Here is a 20,635-nt window from a genome sequence, read left to right as displayed (position 1 = left end):
GAAAAGAACAGGAGGTTCGGAGTATTGATCAGGAAAATTGCGCAGTGGGGCGAGTAGTAATAAGGGGTATGATGTACTTTGTATGTAGAATAATGATGTAATCTTTTAGTTCAATTTGTTTTCTTGAGTGTATAAAAACTGATGCATCCATTTGTTGAATAGAGACCTCTGGAGACTGCTTTCAAGGCTGAAAGCAGTAAGGGTTCTCTCAGGTTAACGTGATGTCTAATAAAGGGTTAACTGTACCAGTTCTGTGTGCTGTGTTCTTTGCATCAGACTTTCCCTGTTTTTCTTTAAGGTGTTCAATCAATTGATCTCTCCCTACCTATAGCATAACTCTGATGGACTCCAGATGAACTACGAGTGTCGGACCCCAAGCACACAGAGGATTTGCCCGGTGAGGGGATAGAAGTACTGCCCTACATAATGTGTTGTCCTAGTTCTGATGCCCTGCCTTAGACTGGTTGTTAAGTGGGAAATCCCCATACGAAGGTCAGGACCTTGAAGTGGCGCAGAGGACAAAACGACAACATGGGACAAGTGTGTGATAAGCCAAGAGTAAACACTCCAATGGGTAAAATGTTGGAAATGAGTGATGTGGGGATCCCGGGACAGCCAATGTATTATTTATATCTGAAGTATGATAAAAATTTAATTTGGACACAACTCAGAAAAAGGTAGGAATTGAGCAGGAGGCCAGGCAAATTTATGGTTGAGTTAAAAAGCTAATGATATTTCAGAAAGGGGACCTGTCCCATCCATGTTCCAATTACATGGAGCAGGAAGAAGAATTTCTAATGGTAGTAATACAGCTGTGGCAAAGCAACTAATGTGGTGAAAAGCATTGGAGCTGCAGTGATAATGGGAGCCACGAGGGAGGAAACGTTGGGGATCTCAATTATGTGTCTGGAATATTGCTTGGCCATCAAAGTGAAGTCAATCATGATTGGCCGCTCCGTATATTTATTTAAAGCTGAAATTGAACTCTTCTCCACGTAAGATGTGCAATAAAAAAGGAGCAGACCAGCACCAACTACAGAATGTGAAACTGATTTAGCATTTCAGATTAAAGATATGATAATTATGATTAGAATGGTAGCACATTCCCTCGGGTGCCAAATGGTTAACAAACAGAAGGTGAAAAAAAAAACCCCAGGGTCCCGATGTCTGCAGAGTGATGAGAAGGAGGAATCAAACGATTCCATGTGGGTAAGGCCACCCCCATATGTACCCCAGCAGCCACAGTGTCCAGACCTGTGTCTCACTAGTTACGATCAAGAAGGGGTTAAGTTATCTGCAGTAATTTGAAACCTGTCTTCCAGAGAGCTTCAATCATACAGCAAGTTCACAAGTTATAGGACTTTATAAAGTAACAATGGTGTTCCACTTCTGCAGTATTTCCTCGTTCTAACTTGTATAGAAGGAGTAAAAATGAATCACACAGAAGTCAGAAAGAAAACTGCAACGTGTTAAAGACTAATTGAATCTGGTCTAATACCACTAACAATCTAGGAGAGTGGCTGTGACTCCTGGGCCAAATATTAAAGAGACAGGGAGCTGAGATACCTTCAAACCCAGAATAAAATACATCCAACATTTAGGAGCTCTCCTGACTCAAGCACTTTTGAGCCACTATGAACCTTTCCCTTAGTGAATTCATCTGACCTTCGGTGAGTGTACTACTGTTAACTCGAGGGCCTTTTAAAGCTGCCTTGTGAAAGATACAGAAATGAAGTCATGAAGACGGCTGCCTTCTATCATCCATTTTTCCTGGGAATTTGAAATGTTTGCCCTTGTTAGAGCCAACATGGGAGAAGACAGAAAAAATGTACTGAAAGGATATTAATTAGTTTATATGTTGCAGGATTTGTTATTTAACAAGATGGGAAGCCTTACTACCAATAATTGGAATTGCGAAGAATGCAGAATGGATAAACTATATTTATTATGACCAACAGAGATTTATCAAACTCTGCCCAATGATGTATCGAGTGCCCTGGAAAACCGGTCGATGTGACCAGCAAAATGACATGGCAGAATCAACAGACTTTGGACTGGTTAATGGCTAACGAAGGAGGTGTCTGCATTGCTGTACCTTTATTCCAAACAACACAGCTCCAGATGGTTCCTTTACTTGGGCTAAGACTCTGCAGCAAGAATTCAAGGAGACTGCTGGTTATGACCACCTTTTCTTTAACTGATTACATGCGAACTTTGGACTTTGGGGTTACTAAGATTGTGGTGATTGTAGCAGTCGTATTTAGTAATTCTTCTCGACCAGGTGCTGGTTGTTTGATTTGGGTAAGCCCAGACACCCCTATGATGCTGGAAAAGATGGAATCGGAAGAGGCGGAGACTGAGCAGTGGGAGGAGAAGGAGATACAGGCTCAGATAGAATTGGAGCTTTGGTTAAGCTGAGTGTTGGAGTATGGGAAATAGGCAGTGAGGAAGTGGCCTATGGTGGGTTAGGGACAAGTGTGCAATGTCCCCTTTGGGATACGCCGGTTACGACGGCTTAGGAAGTTGTGATGAAATCATAAAAGGGGGGGAATGAGAAAGGGAAGGGTTAGTTTTGCAGCATTCTAGAAAGGCGGGCATGGCAATTCAAAAGGACCAATTAGCACTACGACTAGCTATAGGAATTTACTCTCAACCAATCAATGAGCAGGTCTGGTAAGAGGTTGTCAATCTTATGTAGCAATGGAATTTGTACTTAGCAGCAATTGCATTGGATAAGAATGTATTGTGTGAACTTTTGATTGGGCCAAATGTAACTCCGCCCATATTAGAACAAGACAAAGGAATAGCTTTGAAACACATGGTCAGTCTCTCTGTCAGCTTTCATAGAGAGAGCATCTCTGTGAGGATCTGTGCAGAAAACTCAGAATTCTGCAGAATAAAATAGTCTGACCAGACAAAGTTTTGGTAACATCATTTTGTAAAGTCCACTGAACGAACTGGAATCCACAATGTCTCCCCTAAACTTTCTTCCCTTCACTTTGTACGGATGTACTCTCGTGTTTGTGACTTCTACCCTGCGGGAAACGAGGTGTAAACTGATCTTGTAAAGCTCTGCAAAGTCACCTCTCATCATTCTTCACATCAAAGAAAAAATCCCTAGCTCTGCTAACCTTGCCTCATTAGATGTATTTTCCAATCCAGGCGGCATCCTGGTAAATCTCCTCTGCACAACGCCCCCCCCACCCCCCCTAGAGCTTCCACATCCTTCCTGAAATGAGGTCACCAGAACTAAACACAATATTCCAAGTATCATCTCACCAGAGATGTATTGGGCTGCAAACCAGAAATTTATAGAGCTGCAGCATATTGCTTCACTGCATTTTGTAGGCTGTACCCAGCACAACCACAGGGTGTAAGTTATAGATAGAGTGAATTGTAAAGGTGGGAAATGGGATGCCACTCATTCATTATCTTCTGCTCTATTGCAGGAGTAGCAATAAAATGAATTGCACATTCATCTTTAACAAAACCATCTATGCCTGAGAGGATAAATATTGAAATATGCATTTCTTAAGCAGAAATTTTAAAAGTAAAACTAATGATATTCCATGTCACTCATTACTAATGAATGTAAAGATTGAAACAGTTCATTCAAAGCCAAAATATCTCTTAAGGTATACACGCTGTATTTAACTTCTGATGTGATTGCAATTATTTTGTCTTTAAGATGATTCATCCAATGCCTCTTCTAGCCTTTCAGGTGTGTATAAACTATCCACAACATTACATTAGAGCTCATGGCGTGTTAGACAATGAATGTCCTAAATCCAACACTATGGCAAATGATCTTGCCATTATCTTTACTCTGTGCTCTGTGTAAGTAGATGGCCGGATCACCCGCATCATGCCTGTTAGAGCCCTTCATGACATCCTGTAAGCTCCTTATTTTAATCTATCTCAACCTTGATGGTGCAGGGTCTCAATGCAAAACATCGCCAGTTCTTTTCCTTCCATAAATGCTTCTCGACCAACTGAGTTTCTCCAGTAGTTTGTTTTTTGCTTCGGATTCCTGTATTTGCAGTCTTGTATGTCTCTGCCTTACAGTTCTGAAGTCTGTTTAAGGTCTACAATGGATGTCCACTGTAAATCCTGTGGCTTTTGCAGATTGATTTACTCAAAGGTTCAATGCAGGACTGAGTCAACTTTCCTGGTGACTCTGTGACAAGGTGGCATCAGCAAATTTTTGGGAGGAAGGAAGCAATGTAGCAATGAAGTATCAAAGGAACAGAAAAAGAAATAGGGTAAGAGATGAAAGTAATTGCTTTAAATCAGCATCTCTGCCGACGGTGACTTCTTAAAGTTTCCCAATAATCATTTGCATTGAATCCATGAGAAGACAAACACAGGAGTGATGTATGCAATGTAGTAGAGTCCGACAGCACAGAAACAGTACTATTTGCCTGTGTTTGTCCTAAATCCCTTAAAACTTTTCCTGACCACATACTCATTGATGGCCTGTGACCAACATTCTTATAAACCTAAACCCACTCAAATGGCACACTTGTATGAAATATGCAACTCTGTCAAAAATGCATTTGACAAAACAATGTCATCATCAGTCTGAATGGAGCAAAGAAGGTAGTGAATGTTTGGGTGAAACGTGTTAGTAAAGTGTACACATGGCTTGAAACTCCCGATTTATCCGAGAGATTATTACAGATAACAATGTAGAATATAGAAGTAGGGAAGTCTTACTCCAGTTGTATAGGGCTTTGGTGAAGCCATATCTTGAGTTTTGGTCTCATTTTCTGAGGAAAAACATTCTTGCTGTTAAGGAGATGCATCAAAGATTCACCTGATGAGTTCCTGGGATGGCAGCATTGACACGTGGAGAGAGATTGAATGGATTAGGATCATGTACATTGAAATTTGGAAGAATGAGTCAAGATTTCATTGACACATATAAAATTCTGACAGGATTGGATAAATTAGATGCAGGAAGAATGTTGGCAAAATCTATTACAAAGGGTTACAGTCTATGGGTATGAGGTAGGCTGTTTAGGACTGTGATGAGGAGAAACTCCTTCTACACAGAGAATTGTGAACTCGTAGAACTCCTGACCACAGAAAGTTGTTGATGCTGTCTGCAAGATATATTCCAAAGGAAGTTGGATGTAGCCCTCTTGGCTAAACGGACCAAGGATATGGAGAGAAAGCAGAACTAGGGTACAGAAGTCAATAATCAGCCATTTTCATTTTGAAAAACACTCATGTTTTATGTTTCTAAAAGGGACAATAGCAGAGAGATCTGGGAGTACCTGGTGCCCAGTTGATAGAAAATGACATTGGGGATCCTGGACTTTAAAATAAAAGCACAAAGCAAAAGAGTTATGATGAAATATTATTTGGCCCACAGCTTTGGGTTACTTTTGGAAAGCTGAAAAGAGGATGCAGATTTGGTAAAATTGTTTTAGAATAAAGGAGGGTTAGATTATGCAGTTCTGGAGAAATTGCGACTATTCTTTCAAGAACAAAGGGTGTTCCAGGGAGATCTAATGGAGGTATTTAAAATTACAGCTGTAGACAATGAACATTTTTTTCTCATTGATGTAAGAGTTAAGAGCAATAAAGCCAATTGGCAGATAAGTATAAACTTTTTTTAATGCAGTGAGTGTTTGGGAAGTATTTCCAGGTCCAAATCCAATAACGGTGCTCAAAATAGAACTGAGAAAAGTCTCTGAAATGAACCATTTTGCAGAAATGTGGAGAGGAGTTGGTACAGTTGAATTATTTTTTTGACCAGAGAAGCATTATTACAATGGACCTAATTCCATTTTTTAAGGTGTGACTCATCTGTAACTGATTTTGAGATGATCAGGTGCTCGACGGATCTGCCATGAAGAAAACTACATCAGCTGGGCATATTTCTCCCGTTTTTATTTTGCTTATTCACCTCATTTTATTTCTGTCTTTATCTCATCACTTTTAATCCACCTTCTTAGCTTGCTACAAAGCAAACTCTGGTAAACCTCTGTTTGGCATTACTGATTAAAGGGAAGATGTTAACTAGTAAGCCAGATATCACTCTTCTCTTTTTCCATGGAACCTCATGTTCAAGTTTATTATCATCTGATTGTGCACATGGAACCTAATGAAACAACATCTCTGCACAAAAACATACAATGAACAGTGCATAATGATCTTGTCACTAGTCAAAATAAATACCTATAAATATTTGGGATTGTCACGGTTATAGGATACTGCTCCTGTAGTCTCACAGCCTGCGTGAAGAAGCTATTTCCCATTATTTTGCTGTGCTGGTTCTTTCTTTTTGATGCCAATAGGTTGAAGGTACTATGCAATGGATGGAAAGGATCTTGAATCATTCATTCAGCCCTATTTAGACAATGCCCCCAGTAAATGTTGTCTATAGAGGAAAGGGAGACCATGGTGATCCTCTAAGCTGTCCTAATGATCCTCTGTATGCTGCTTTGCAAATACTATACCGTACAAAGAAGCAGCCAGACATGATAGTCTTAATTGTAAAAGGTGGTTAAGATGGGGGCCAGTGGCCTTGCTCTCCTCATCCTCCTTAGAAAGTGTAGGCACTGCTGCGCCTACACTAATGAGGAGGTGTGAGTCCAGGATAGGACCTCCCTTATATGCATGCCCAGGAAATTTGTCACTCTGCTCTTTCCACAATGGAACCATGGAAGTGGAGTGGAGAATGGTCGTCGTCCTGAAGTCCACCATCATCTCCTTTGTCTTGTCCACATTGAGACTCAGGTTGTTCGTCTCATGCGATTTGCCACCTTCTCTCGGTAATGCAAATCACAAGGACCAACTCCTGTTGTATCATCCTTAATTTTGATTGTTCTGTTGGAACTGAATCTGGCAACATAGTCACGAGTGAGAAGTGTGAACAGTAGCAGGCTAAACTGAGGGGGCATCAGTGATCAGTTTTGCTGCCAATCCGGACAGACTGTTAAGCCCAGTGACAAGATTAGGTAAGGCATCATCTTAATATTTGATTTAAGCTGTCAGTGTGAAGTCCCTCTCATTATTACCCTCCTACTCGGCTACTATGTCTTATGGCCTTTCCCAGGACATCAGGGGTTATGGGGAAAAGGCTGGGCATGGGGAAAATGGATCAACTCATGACTAAATACATGGATGGAAGAGCTCTGGAGGGTTATGGAGTGAGAGCAGGTCAGTGGGGCTAGCAGAGAGTAGTTGGCACAGACTATAAGGGCTGAATGGCCTGTTTTCTGTGCTGTAGCATTCTATGATTCTAAATGATGGGACAGGCTCAATATGCTGCATTGCCTATTACTGCCCCTATGTCTCCTTATGATCTTCATTAGATCATGATATGTGGGAGCAGAATTAGGCCATTCAGCCCACTGAGTCTGCTCCACCATTTGAGCTGCACTTATTAAAGACAATGGGACAAAACGGCTGGGAATGCCCTGATGAGGATTTTGTGCTTCAGAAAGTATTTGGCAAAGGCGCACTCATGTTTCAAGGCCTCAGTTTTTAGTTTCTAAATTTCTGTCTCCAAAGAAGAAGATGAAAATAAAAGTGACAACTTCTCATATTTGGAAGCCCAGTCGACCTGTGTACATTGGCTTCTGCAACAACTTGATAAAGAAAGCGTTTAAAGATAGCATGCAGTTGTCATTTCTTTGAAACTTCCTCTTTTGCATGAAATGCCATTTTCTCATCTGTGGTTTGGTGGGTGTCATTCACGCCGATTGAGTCAGGTACCCAAGGACATATTCTGGCTAACAGGTCCGTGCAGCACCGCAGAACTGTTGCACTATCAGAAGGACTACAGCGAGCGCTGCAGCAGAGAGTGGAAGAACAGCACGCCGTCGATGTGACTGTTGTCAAATCTGTTTTTATTGCTCTCCCTGCTCTTGCTTATATAGGGTCAGCTTCCTGTCGCTGGGCCTGGTTTCCCGCCGCAGTCGGCAGACATGTCACCGGCGTGCTGGCCACTGATGGGTCAGCGCTCCCGCCAATGTTCACTGTTTTCCACCGTGCGGGATGTCACCGGGAAGAAAGACTGTTAGCCTGCATGGGCTTTGTGAGATCACCATGTTCATCCGCCATTTTATGCATTGGGTCTGGAGCGTGAATAAAAGCTCTCACGACTCGAGGGAGAACAAACAATTTTATTAGCTTATAATTATGGGGAGGGTCTCACAGTCATCTTTGGAAGGGTTCTGGGTTTAGGTAGGAAACCAGGGTTATATGTGAGCAGATGGAGGTGGAGCCAGTCATCTGCACAACACACTACCAGTGTGTTGCACTATCAGTTCACTGCATTCACCCCTTCCTGTAGAATTTAGAGTCTGTGAATGATGACAGAGAACATGGATTCAGAATAAGTGGTAAAAAATATACAGTTATTTACAAATCTACGTTTAAGTGGTCCGGGGGTGGGGGGGGTTGAGGGACTGGGTTCTGGAGATCCTGGTGGAGTACCTTAGCACCGGGAGGCCTTGGACTCCTTGGGGCTCTTGGTCCCCTTGTGAGGGAGGAGAGGTAGGCTGGGTCTCCAGCTCAATGGTGGAGGCTTAAGCAGACCCCCCGAGGCCCTGACTGGAGGTGGCGAGAATGAGCTATGTGGCTCACTTGCAGGGCACTTGAGGCGATGGACCCTCTCTTCCAACGGGTTCTAGGACCCTGATGGAGATGGTGTTCTCCCTGTCATCCGGGTACTCTACATAGGCGTACGTGGGATTGGCAAGGAGCAGTTTCACCCTTTCCACCGCGTGGGTCAGTCTTGCTTCTCCTCACGTGCTTCCTGAGAAGGACCGGACCAGGGGTGGTGTGCCAGGTTGGGAGTGTATTTCCTGATGTTGACCTTTTATCGTAATTGAATAGGAACTTGTGAGGAGTAGGGTTGGTCACGGAACATAGTAGCGACCGGATGGAATGGGAAGACTTCCTGCCAGTGTGAGTCTGGAAGACCTTTTGACTTCAGGGTCAGGTTGACAGCCTTTCAGACCATGCCATTCTCCTTTTGAACAGAATCATTCTCCCGGGGGTTGTAGCTAGTTGTCCTGCTGGATGCGATGCCCCTCGCCAGCAGGTACTGACGCAGCTCGTCACTCATAAAGGATGAGTCCCGGTCGCTATGATTTGGCCACTAAGCAAGGTTAAAAAACAGATACATGGGAATCAGGTGACACCAACCTGGAACCAGACAGCACAGCCCCAGAGCATCTAAATACCTTAATTCTTTAGGTTATGATAATAGTCCATTAATGAGCCCCATGTCTTTTGCACCCACTTTCCAACAGAAAGTCAGTTTAACATAAAGCACTAAAAAATCACTTGTTTTGGAAATGTGTTCACAATTCATTAACATCTCATTAACCTTCTTTTACTTTCAGAGTTTCTTATGCCGTGAATTGACATTCCAGAGCTGGAAGTTTTACTTTGGAAAATCCTCATCATGTTCTATCAGATTATATATTTTGCTCTCTCCTTCATGTTACCGATTGCATTAAGTAACCTCTTTGAAAATCTTAGTAAGTATTAAATATTTATTTGTTTTATCCATTTACCCTGTACGGCACGATTAGCATAGCTGTTACAGGGCCAGTGACCCAGGTCTGAATCTGGCTCTGTCTGTAAGGAGTTTGAACGTACACCCTGTATCTGCATTCGGCCCTTCAAAATGTACATGGATTGTTAGGTTCGTTGGGTGTATTTGGACGGCACGGGCTCGGGGGCTGGAAGTGCCGTCTAAATTTAACATTTTACATTTGCGTTTTATTTTAGCATTGCCTGTCCCCTTTGTTTAATCCCATTTCTACATTTCATAAAACTCAGTACTTTTCTTTGAATCGCCCTTGATGGTTTTTGGAGCAGCGTTCTCAAAAGTAAATCTACTGTGATGCATGAAAGTTTGTGGCCGCTGTGATTATAGTGAAAACAGGAAAGGGAAGGCGAGAATTGATGGAGGTGGGGTTTTTTTTTTACACAGCTGCTACATTCCGGAGAATTTTTTCCAAAATTCCAGAGGTAAAATATCGTTTTGATAATTTACCTCCTGGACCCCTGGAGAATTTCACAGAATGCCTGCAGTCTAAACACAATTACAGGCATTCGGCAGCAATGGGCTGATGAATGGGATATCATCGGTGATGACCGATGCTATACGTCGCACATAGGTTATACATCATGGTTGACGCAGTGGCATCCCATTACCAGCCTATGAAAATACAGCACCTCAGGTGTTTAGTGCAAATGCGCAGTGAGATCCGAGTGTTTGGCAGTTAGGTCGTTGCACTGTGAGCGGACACTCCGGAAGATAGATGTGATAATTACCAATGGAAAAAATAGAGAAGGAACGAGAGAGAGATAGAGCTAGAGGAAAGGAGACATAGAATTAGGGGAAGGAAGAGACATTGGGGGAGCTAACGGAAACTTGAGAAGTCAGTTAATGTTGGAGAAGTCTGGTCAGAAGGGGCCCAGATGGTGCCTTTCCTCTCCTTTCTTCTATCCATGACCCACTGTGGACTGGAGGATGTGGAGGCCATTGTGCTGAGTGTGTTGCTCCAAATTCCAGCAGTATCTTGTACATTTGCCAGCTGCTTGTCCATGCTATCACCATGTGATCAGAACCATAATTTACTCTGACAAAATAATATATCCAACAAACAAGGATAAAATAGAAGAATAACTTGGTGAAAATGGAAACTATTACAGTAATGAGGAACCGAAGAACTCCAAACTGAAATAGATGGAGGATGGTAAAACATTGTTAAAATCAATCGCAAATAACAGGAATAATAAAGTGTACTTCCGTGGATACGAGGATGGCTGGGATATTCAACCACATCATTTCTTTTTAGCACAGTAACAGGCCCTTCCAGCACATGTCCCCAAACTATCCCAATTAACCTTCAATCCCATACACTTTGAAGGGTGGGAGGAAACTGGAGCACATGGAGGAAACCTATGCAGGGATTGAGAGAGCAAACAAACTCCTCGCAGAAAGCAGCAGATTCGAACCCGGGTCACTGGTGCTGCATTAGCGTTGCACTAACCTTTGTGCTACCTCTCAATATTAATGGAGAGGAAATTGAGATAGGGAAATTACGAAATCATTTATTTTGCAAGCTCAGAAAAAAAATGTGCAAAAGTATAAATGTGAAATGCCACTAAAAAATGCAACATGAAACAGTTGAAGAGGCTTAAAATTTAAACAAGGTTGAGAACATCCATCCAAAGATGCACTGAAGGACAGTTGAGAATATTTAGAAATTTCCTCACTGAGATACATAGATCTCGCCCATTGTTCTCTGACATATTCTTATCTTCCTTCTGTGGAACAAAGTTGGATGAAGAATCACTTCATCCAGAGCCTTGCTTGCTTTAGCCATGTTGATTCTCATGGAAAGTTCCAAGAGAGTCAGACTGAGATAACATAACAATTGTGACCCCATTCGCTCTCAGGTGAAGGAAACAATCTGAAGACTAAAGGAAGTTTCCAATGTGCCCTCAGTCAACATCACCAGATCATAAGTCATGGAATATATATGCAGCAAATTTTCCACAATGTCTACATTATGTTGCAACGGTGTATCAGTTTGTAGTCATGTTATTAATTTGAATATGAAAACAAACTTAAAAATAACTTCCTCACATTTGCACTCCATCTTGATGAAAGGTTTCAGCCTGAAATATTGACCGTTCTTTGTAAGACCAGAAAACCATGAGAGGTAGGAGCAGAATTAAGCCATTCCCCCCCCCCCCCCCTCTATTGAGTCTGCATGGCTGAGGTATTCTTCCTTTCAACCCCACTTTCCTGGCTTCTCTCCATGACCTTTGACACCCTTACTAATGAAGAACTTATTACCTTGAGCTTCATATCTACCCAATGGCTTGGTCTCAACAGCCATCTGTTGCAACATTTCCAAAGAGATGCCTTTTTTATTCTCAGCTGTGCCCTTTGGTTCTAGACTCTCCCACTACTGGAAACATCTTCTCAACATCCACTCTATCCAGCTCTTTCATATTTGGTAGACTTCAATGAGATCCCCTCCTCATCCTTCAAAACTCTAGCAAGTACAAGCACAGAGCCTTCAAATGCTCCTCATATGTTAATCCCCTTATTCCCAGGATTATTCTTGTAAACTTCTCCCAGACCTTCTCCAATAGCAGCACATCCTTCCTTAGATATGGGGCCAAAACTCCACATGATACTCCAAATGTTTTCTAACCAACACCTTGTAAACCTTAAGCATTACACCTTTGTGTAAGTATTAAATATTTATTTGTTTTATCCATTTACAAACCTTTTGGAAAAGAATGCTGCCCGTCTGGGAATCCTGCATGATTCCCAAGTCCCTTTGGACCTCCTCTTTCTGAATGATCTGACCATTTAGAATAGACTCTCGAAACATTCTACAGGCATACCATGGAGAGCATTCTTGCTGGTTGCATCATTGTCTGGTACAGAGGTGCCAACACTCAAGACAAGAAAAATCACCAGAGGGTTGTTAACTTGGCCTGCAACATCACGGGCTCCAGACTACACTCCAGAGAAGACATCTACAAGAGGTGGATTCTTAAAAAAGCAGCCTTTATCCTCAAGGACCCCAACCACCCCTCTTCAATTTGCTATCATTGGGGAAAAAGGTACCGGAGCCTAAAGGTGAGCACACAATGGCACAAGTTGTAGTAATCCAACCACGACACTGGCCACACTCCTACCAGCGTACTGCAGGGGGAAACCACTGTACCTGCAGCCACCTTCCAGCTGTCAATCACCAGCCCGTATAAAGACTCGAGCCAGCCCATTTGGGGAAAGTCAGACACATGGAGCCAGCAAAGATACTGAGACTGGTGTATATGCATTTTTTTAAACTTTATTTATTCATTCAAAAAACAAATAATATATGACATATACAGCAATTAACCATAAACATGAATGTTATTTTTTATATATAGAAAAAAAAGAGAAAAAAAAAAGAAAAGCAAAGAACCCCTCCCCCTTCAGCCAACTCTCCTAAGGAGAGCCATAAGAAAGAAAAAAAATTAAAGAAAAATTAAATATACATATTAAGATCTAATCAATGTAAATTGAAATGTAAATATTCTGAATATAACAACCATTTATTAATAAAAAATTATAATTATCACGTGAAACATATGTAATTTTTTCCATTATTAAACAATATTTCATCTCATTATGCCATTTATTAATATCAATCATATTTGTATCTTTCCACGTACTAGCAATACATTTTTTCGCTACGGATAAAGCTAAATATACAAAAGCAAGCTGGAACTTATCTAATCTCAAGCCTTTCAGAGGTTGCAAACTACCCAATAAAAATACTGTTGGATCTAAAAGTATTTTAATTTTATACAGGTATTCTAAAAATTATTGAATTTTCTTTTAAAAAGATTGTGTATGTATACATGACTAAACAGCATGAAAAAAAGTTCCAACCATATTACCACATCTAAAACACAAATCTGATTCTGAAAACCATACATTTTTAATTTTTAAGGTGTTAAATATAATTGATGTAAAAAATTGTAATTAATCACTGCATAACGTTCATTTATCAATCCAGTTACACTATCATAACAAATATCTAACCAATCATCTTCAGAGAAAATGAAACCAATATCCACTTCCCATTTACTTTTAGATCTATCCCAACCCTTTTTATCCATACCATCCTGTAATATTTGATACATAGATGAAATATAACCCTTCTCTGGTACCTTCATAAGAAAAATCTCAAATTTAGTCAATTCAGGTAAAATCTCTACCAAACGTACGTTTTACCAAAGATCGAATTTGATAATACAGAAACAAAGAGTTCTTATCAATACCAAAACTGTCCCTCATCTAATTAAAAGATAAAAATTTACCCTCTTTAAAAGAATCTCCCAAATTTTTCACATCTTTAAATCTCCAATGCAATAAACTTCAATTATGTATTGAAAAAGAAATAAGTTGATTATTATACAATGGAGTCAAAGCTGATAATTTACCCCTAGAGTCTATCATTTTATTTTTCTTTATCCATAACTTCATTAAATGTTTTAGTTTAGGCACATTATATTGTTGTAACAAATTTATATTCCATCTAAACAAAAATTGATGTATTTCAAATTCAGAAATATTTGCCATCTCAATTTTGGCCCAACTAAGAGGCTGTACCAAATCCATCAATGAACTAATAAATTTAAGTTGGGCTGCTTCATAATAATTTTGAAAATGTGGTAAGCGTAATCCCCCTAACTCATATTTCCAAGTTAATTTATTCAAAGCTACTCTTGAAAATTTATCTTTCCATAAAAACTCCCTAACCATTTTATTCAATTCTCGAAAAAAAGTATTATCAAGTAAATACGGAATAGATTGAAACAAATAGAGAGTGGTAGTGGATAATTGTCTGTCAGGTTAGAGGCCGGTGACCAGTGGTGTGCCTCAAGGATCTGTATTGGGCCCATTGTTGTTCGTTACATACATTAATGATCTAGATGATGGGGTGGTAAATTGGATTAGTAAATATGCAGACGATACTAAGATAGGTGGAATAGTGGATAATGAAGAAGGTTTTCAAGGATTGCAGAGGGATTTGGGCTGCTTAGAAAAGTGGGCTGAAAAATGGCAGATGGAATTTAATGCTGATAAGTGTGAGGTGCTTCATTTTGGTAAGAAGAATCAGAACAGGACATACATGGTAAATGGGAGAGCATTGATGAATACAGAAGAGCAGAAAGATTTAGGAGTAACGGTACATCGTTCCCTGAAGATAGAAACTCATGTGAATAGGGTGGTGAAGAAGGCTTTTAGTATGCTGGCCTTTATCAATCATTGCATGGAATATAGGAGTTGGGAGGTGATGTTGAGATTGTACAAGGCGTTGGTGCGGCCTAATTTGGAGTTCTATGTGCAGTTCTGGTCGCCTAATTATAGGAAGGATATAAACAGAGTGGAGAGAGTGCAGAGAAGATTTACCAGAATGTTACCTGGGTTTAAGCATCTGGAGTATGGGGAGAGATTGGACAGATTAGGTCTTTATTCTTTGGAGCGTAGAAGGTTGAGAGGGGATTTGATAGAGGTATTTAAGATTATGAAAGGGATAGACAGAATGGATGTGGATAGACTATTTCCGTTAAGAGGAGGAAAGATTAAAACAAGAGGACATGAGTTAAGAATTAAGGGGCAGAGGTTTAGAGGTAACATGAGGGGGAACTTCTTTACTCAGAGAGTGGTAGACGTGTAGAATGAGCTTCCAGGAGAAATAGTGGCGGCGGAGTCAATTGTATTATTTAAGAAAAGGTTGGACAGGTATATGGATGAGAAGAAGTTGGAGGGTTATGGGCATTGTGCAGGGAGATGGGACTAGAGAGGGGTGTTTGGTTCGGTGCGGACTAGAAGGGCCTAATGGCCTGTTTCCGTGCTGTAAATTGTTATGTTATGTTATGTTATATTGTAAACGTGGAAAAATATTCATCTTAATTGTTTTTGTCCTACCCATTAAATTAATAGGTAGATCTTTCCATTTAATTAAATCAATTTTCATTTTTTTCATTAACGGAACATAATTTAATTTATATAAAGATTAATAATTAACATTCAAAATTATACCCAAATATTTAATTCGATCAGTCCATTTCAAATTAATAATATTCTTATAAACTGAATAATCTCCTTCACTTTCCGGTAATAGTTCACTTTTTTCACAATTAACTTTATATCCAGAAGACATCCATATTGTATTAAAGACTCCTTTGAGTGCAAAAATGACTGAGCTGGGTTTATTAAATACACCAATACGTCATCAGCAAATAAATTAATTTTATACTCCTCATCTAAAACTTTCATACCTTGTATCTGTGTATTTTGCCTTATCAGCTGTGCTAAAGATTCAATCACTAACGCAAACAAAGCTGTTGATAAAGGACAACCTTGACGAGTTGATCGAGTTAATTTAAAGGGTTCCAAAATCAAATCATTCATCAATACTCTAGCTACCGGTTTACTATATAGAGCCCTAATCCAACCAATAAAGAAAGGACCAAACTTAAATTTCTCCAAAACTTTAAACAAAAAATTCCATTCAACTCTATCAAATGCTTTTTCTGCATCTAGAGATATCACCATCAGGTGATCTGAAGATTGTCGAAATCTATTAATCAAACTAATCACGTGAAAAATATTATCTGGAGCATATCTATTCTTTATAAAACCTGTTTGATCCATATGAATCAACTTAAGTAAAAATTTAGCCAATCTATTCACTAATATTTTAGCTATTATTTTATAATCTACATTTAACAACAAAATTGGTCTATATGAAGATACTTTCAAAGGATCTCTATCTTTTTTTGGAATTACTGTAATTAAAGCACTAGAACAAGACTCAGGTAATTAATAATGTTCTCCAACTTAATGTAATACATCCCCAAACACTGTAGATAAATCATCATAAAAAATTTTATAAAATTCAACTGAAAATCCATCAGCACCAGGCGATTTACCGTTCGGCATTTCCAGCATAGCCATTTTAATTTCCGAATCAGTAAATGGTTCTTCTAACTCCTGTATATCTGCATCCTCTAATATCGGTAAATTCAAATGTGATTAAAAAAAGATCAATCGATCCAGTTTCTTGTTTTCCTTTAGATGTATATAACCTTTTATAAAATGAACAAAATTCATCATTAATCTCATGAGGTTTATAAGTAATAAGAGAATTCCATCTAACAGCATTAATAGTCCTCGAAATCTTTTCTTTCTTTAATTGCCACACCAATACCTTATGTGCTTTCTCTCCCCATTCAGAATACCATTGTTTAGTCCTATTAATCACACATTCAAATTGATAAGATTGCAAAATATTATATTCTAATTTCAACCTAGATAATTCTATTTTCTGATCTTCTGTAGCATCTTTCTGGAATTCCTTTTCTAACTCAGCAATCTGTTTCTCAGTCAAGACTCTGATTTTTTTTTTATTTTAGAAGTATAACTAATTATTTGTCCCCTCAAATAAACTTTCATTGCATCCCATAATACAAACTTACTTTGAACAGAATTAGAATTTTCTTTCAAAAAAAATTAATTTGTTTTTTCAAAAAATAAATAAATTCCATATTTTTAACAACATTATATTAAATCTGCAACGATAAGCCATTTGAATTTTCTCAGAAGTTTCATATGTGAAATATAACAAAGAATGATCTGAAATCACCCTACTTTTATATTCTGCTTGTTGTATTTTCCCTTGTAAATGTGCTAAAAAGAAGTCAATCCTTGAAAACGATTCATGTCTAGATGAATAAAAGGAAAACATTTTCTCTGTCGGATTAAGACATCTCCAAATATGTACTAAATTGAGATCTTTCCTCAATGCTTGGACCTGAATTGCCATCTTGGATTTTTTTAACTTTCTTCGGAGATTTATCTAATAAAGGTTCCAAAACACAATTAAAATCACCACCAACTAAAATATTATCATTAGCTTGACCCAAACATAAAAATGCATCCGAAATAAATACTTCATCATCTGCATTTGGGGCATAAATATTAAGTAAAGTCCAAAATTCACTAAAAATCTTACAATTCAATTTAAGAATACATCCTGCCTTTTCCTCCATTGATTCTAATTCAAAAGATACATTTTTATGTATCAAAATTGCTACACCTTTAGCTCTAGAATTAAATGAAGAAGAATATACATGCCCAACCCAGTCCCTTTTTAATTTCATGCTTTCCTTCACATTCAAATGTGTTTCTTGTAAAAAAGCAACATCAATTTTCATTTTCTTAATATACGCCAAGACTCGCTTATGCTTAATCGGACTATTTAATCCTCAAACATTTAAAGTAGCAAACCTCAACTTTGACATACCTACTATTATTACTAAATACCAATAATATCTTTATATAAAAACTCAAATCAACGTATATAGGCCCTCCAATAGAAAAAAAAAATCACAAATTAAAAACTAACTAAAATGAAAATTAAAAAATAATAAAGAAAAAAAAAAGAAAATCCCCCCCCAAAAAACAACTACCAAAAGGTAGTAATCCCCTAAGCAAAAATTGGGTGTGGGTCACCCACCAGTGGCTGATGACTAGTAAAGAACTTGGTGCAAATCTTTCCCTCCCCAACCAAACAATCAATGACATCAAAATATCATAATAACAAAAAAAAAATAGAGTAAGAAAAAGAAAATGTTTCTATTCATCCAAGTGATTCCAATCTCCAAGATCCAATTTCAGAAGAAGTTGGACTCTTTCCATTCCCGTTTTTCCCATTTCTGCCATTTCTTCTGTTTCCAGAACAACCAGATGTTTCTTTAGGAGGCAATGGTGGACTACATCTTTGTCCTGGCAATGAATCAGCAAAAATCATTGCTTCACGATCATTCTCAAAAAACCGAAATTGATAGTCTCCATAAAACACCTTCAACACTGCCGGGTAGTGAAAAGTAGACTTATAACCTTTACGCCACAAAACTTCTTTATCTGGATTAAATCGACGTCGATGTTGAATGAACTCTTGACTCAAATCAGGATTTAAAAAAAACTCTGCTATTCTGAATCAATAACAGAGTTTGTTGTTGTCTCGTAGTGTATATGTTTAAGCTAATTTAAAGCCTGTTGTACACTCTGTGGACTTTGTGTCAGAATTATTCGCACAGTAGCACTCACACAAGGGCAGCATCTTCCCCGCTGCCATTAGATTCCTGAATGAACAATGAACCAAAGACACTGCCTTGGTTTGACTTTTGGTGCACTATTTTTATGGATTGATGTAAGGTGGTTTATATGAGTGTTTGAACCGTGATGCTGCCACAAAAAAACAAATTTTGTGACTTGCTCATGACCATAAATTCTGATTCTGAGACTGAGACTACAGATGCTGGAATCTGGGGGAAAAAAATGGGAAAATACTCTGCAGGTCAAGCAGCATCTGGAAAGGCAAATGACTACTTCCACTGATGCATGTCTCCATCTTTAAGAAAAGAAGGTGCATAGGAGCCTGGGTTCATTGCTGGAACAAACGGATAAGGTTTGTTCACAGGTTGATAAGGCTGTGCAACTGCAGAGCTTTCAAGAGCTCAAGAGGTGAACTCAGCATCATCAGGGTCTCTGAAGGGACTGTCATTTGCTTCGTGGTGGTGCTGGGATAGGGGTACCTCTTTACGTGTCTGAACAGCAAACAAAAGTTGAAAAATATTGTGCGTTGCGTACATGACAGTTTTTAAAAAAATGGCGACATTGCCAGGGCTGCTGCAATGGAAGCGCTGCCGCCGATGCTGTCCTGCGAAAAGCGAGGAGAGGAGGCACGGTGCTCCTCCTCAGGGTTTTCCCGCTTAGTCCAACTACTGACGGTTCCATAGAGGTTTTAAGCAGCCTGTTAAAGGAGCTGTCAGTGGTTTATTTTAAAATCCTACGACCGCAGGTTCTTGGCCCAAGATGGTGGTGCCTATGTTTGGCATAGTGTTGCAAACTCTGTGGAAGCAGAGAACCGGCGTGGGGCCCAGAAACGAGGATATCCCCCTCCCTCACCCTATTGCGAAGGAACAGAGGTGAAGACTCTACAGAACGCGATTAAGGCAGCGGACCAGTGAAGAGCTTTGTGGCTGATGAACACACAGACAGGGCAGGCTGTTGCCGGCTCAAGGCAAGGAACCCACTAAGGCTGATGACTCCTGCCAAAGGCTGTGAACTGCTGGAGGCTGGCTGAAATCAGGCTTGAGGGATACCAGCTATCGGAACCAGGATGCGAGAAGATGCTGAGCACACTGAAGGCTTGCTGATTGGGTCAGATGTTCAGATCCAGAGCTCAGGACAGAAGTCTGTGTGGCTGCAAAGGCTACGGGGGTGCTGGAGGTGACTGCATGGATACAGTGGGCACTCTCGTTTGCTTCTCTTTCTCTAACTGTAAGAGGTGCCTGGCAATTTCTGTGGCCTTACTGGGCTTCTCCTCCAGGAAAAACAAGGACTGGTTCGATGAAAACAACCAGGAAATCCAGGAGCTGCTGGCAAAGAAGCAAGCTGCCCACCAGGCTCACCTTGCAAAGCCGTCCTGGCCAGAGAAGAAACAAGCCTTCCGTCGCGCATGCAGCCATCTTCAGCGCAAACTCCGGGAGATCCAAAATGAGTGATGGACTAGCCTCACCAAATGAACCCAGCTCAGCGCGGACATTGGCGACTTCAGGGGTTTTTATGAGGCTCTAAAGGCTGTGTACGGCCCCTCACCCCAAGTCCAAACCCGCGGCAAAGTCCTCCTCAGCGACAAGATCTCCATCCTCAACCGATGGTCAGAACACTTCCAATCTCTTTTCAGTGCCAACTGCCCAGTCCAAGAATCCGCCCTGCTCCAGCTCCCTCAACAGCCCCTAAGGCTAGAGCTGGATGAAGTCCTCACCCGGAAAGAGACATATAAGGCAATTGAACAACTGAAAAGTGGCAAAGCAGCAGGTATGGATGGAATCCCCCCAGAGGTCTGGAAGGCCGGTGGCAAAACTCTGCATGCCAAACTGCATGAGTTTTTCAAGCTCTGCTGACACCAAGGAAAGCTGCCTCAGGACCTTCGTGATGTCATCATGATCACCCTGTACAAAAACAAAGATGAGAAATCAGACTGCTCAAACTACAGGGAAATCACGC

At 40.0% G+C, this 20,635-nt stretch overlaps 1 protein-coding gene across 3 annotated transcripts in view; it reads left to right on the top strand.

Moving 5' to 3' along the window:
- The window catches only part of LOC138739606 (interleukin-13 receptor subunit alpha-2-like), an 88,443-nt gene that overhangs the window by 30,150 nt on the left and 37,658 nt on the right, over positions 1-20,635 (top strand). The window contains exons 3-6 of one of the 3 annotated variants that reach the window (XM_069891973.1): positions 332-397; positions 3,689-3,721; positions 4,126-4,262; positions 9,366-9,503. In XM_069891973.1, the coding sequence (XP_069748074.1) occupies positions 9,428-9,503 (76 nt within the window). In that variant the 5' untranslated portion in view covers positions 332-397; positions 3,689-3,721; positions 4,126-4,262; positions 9,366-9,427. The remainder of the gene's footprint in view (positions 1-331; positions 398-3,688; positions 3,722-4,125; positions 4,263-9,365; positions 9,504-20,635) is intronic. The other 2 variants (XM_069891975.1, XM_069891976.1) reach the window with 2 other exon arrangements.

The sequence above is a fragment of the Narcine bancroftii genome, chromosome 7 (genome assembly GCF_036971445.1).
Source record: "Narcine bancroftii isolate sNarBan1 chromosome 7, sNarBan1.hap1, whole genome shotgun sequence".
NCBI classification, from domain to species: domain Eukaryota; kingdom Metazoa; phylum Chordata; class Chondrichthyes; order Torpediniformes; family Narcinidae; genus Narcine; species Narcine bancroftii.
Note: the sequence above shows the minus strand (reverse complement) of the source record. Positions and strands in the feature narration are given on the sequence as shown.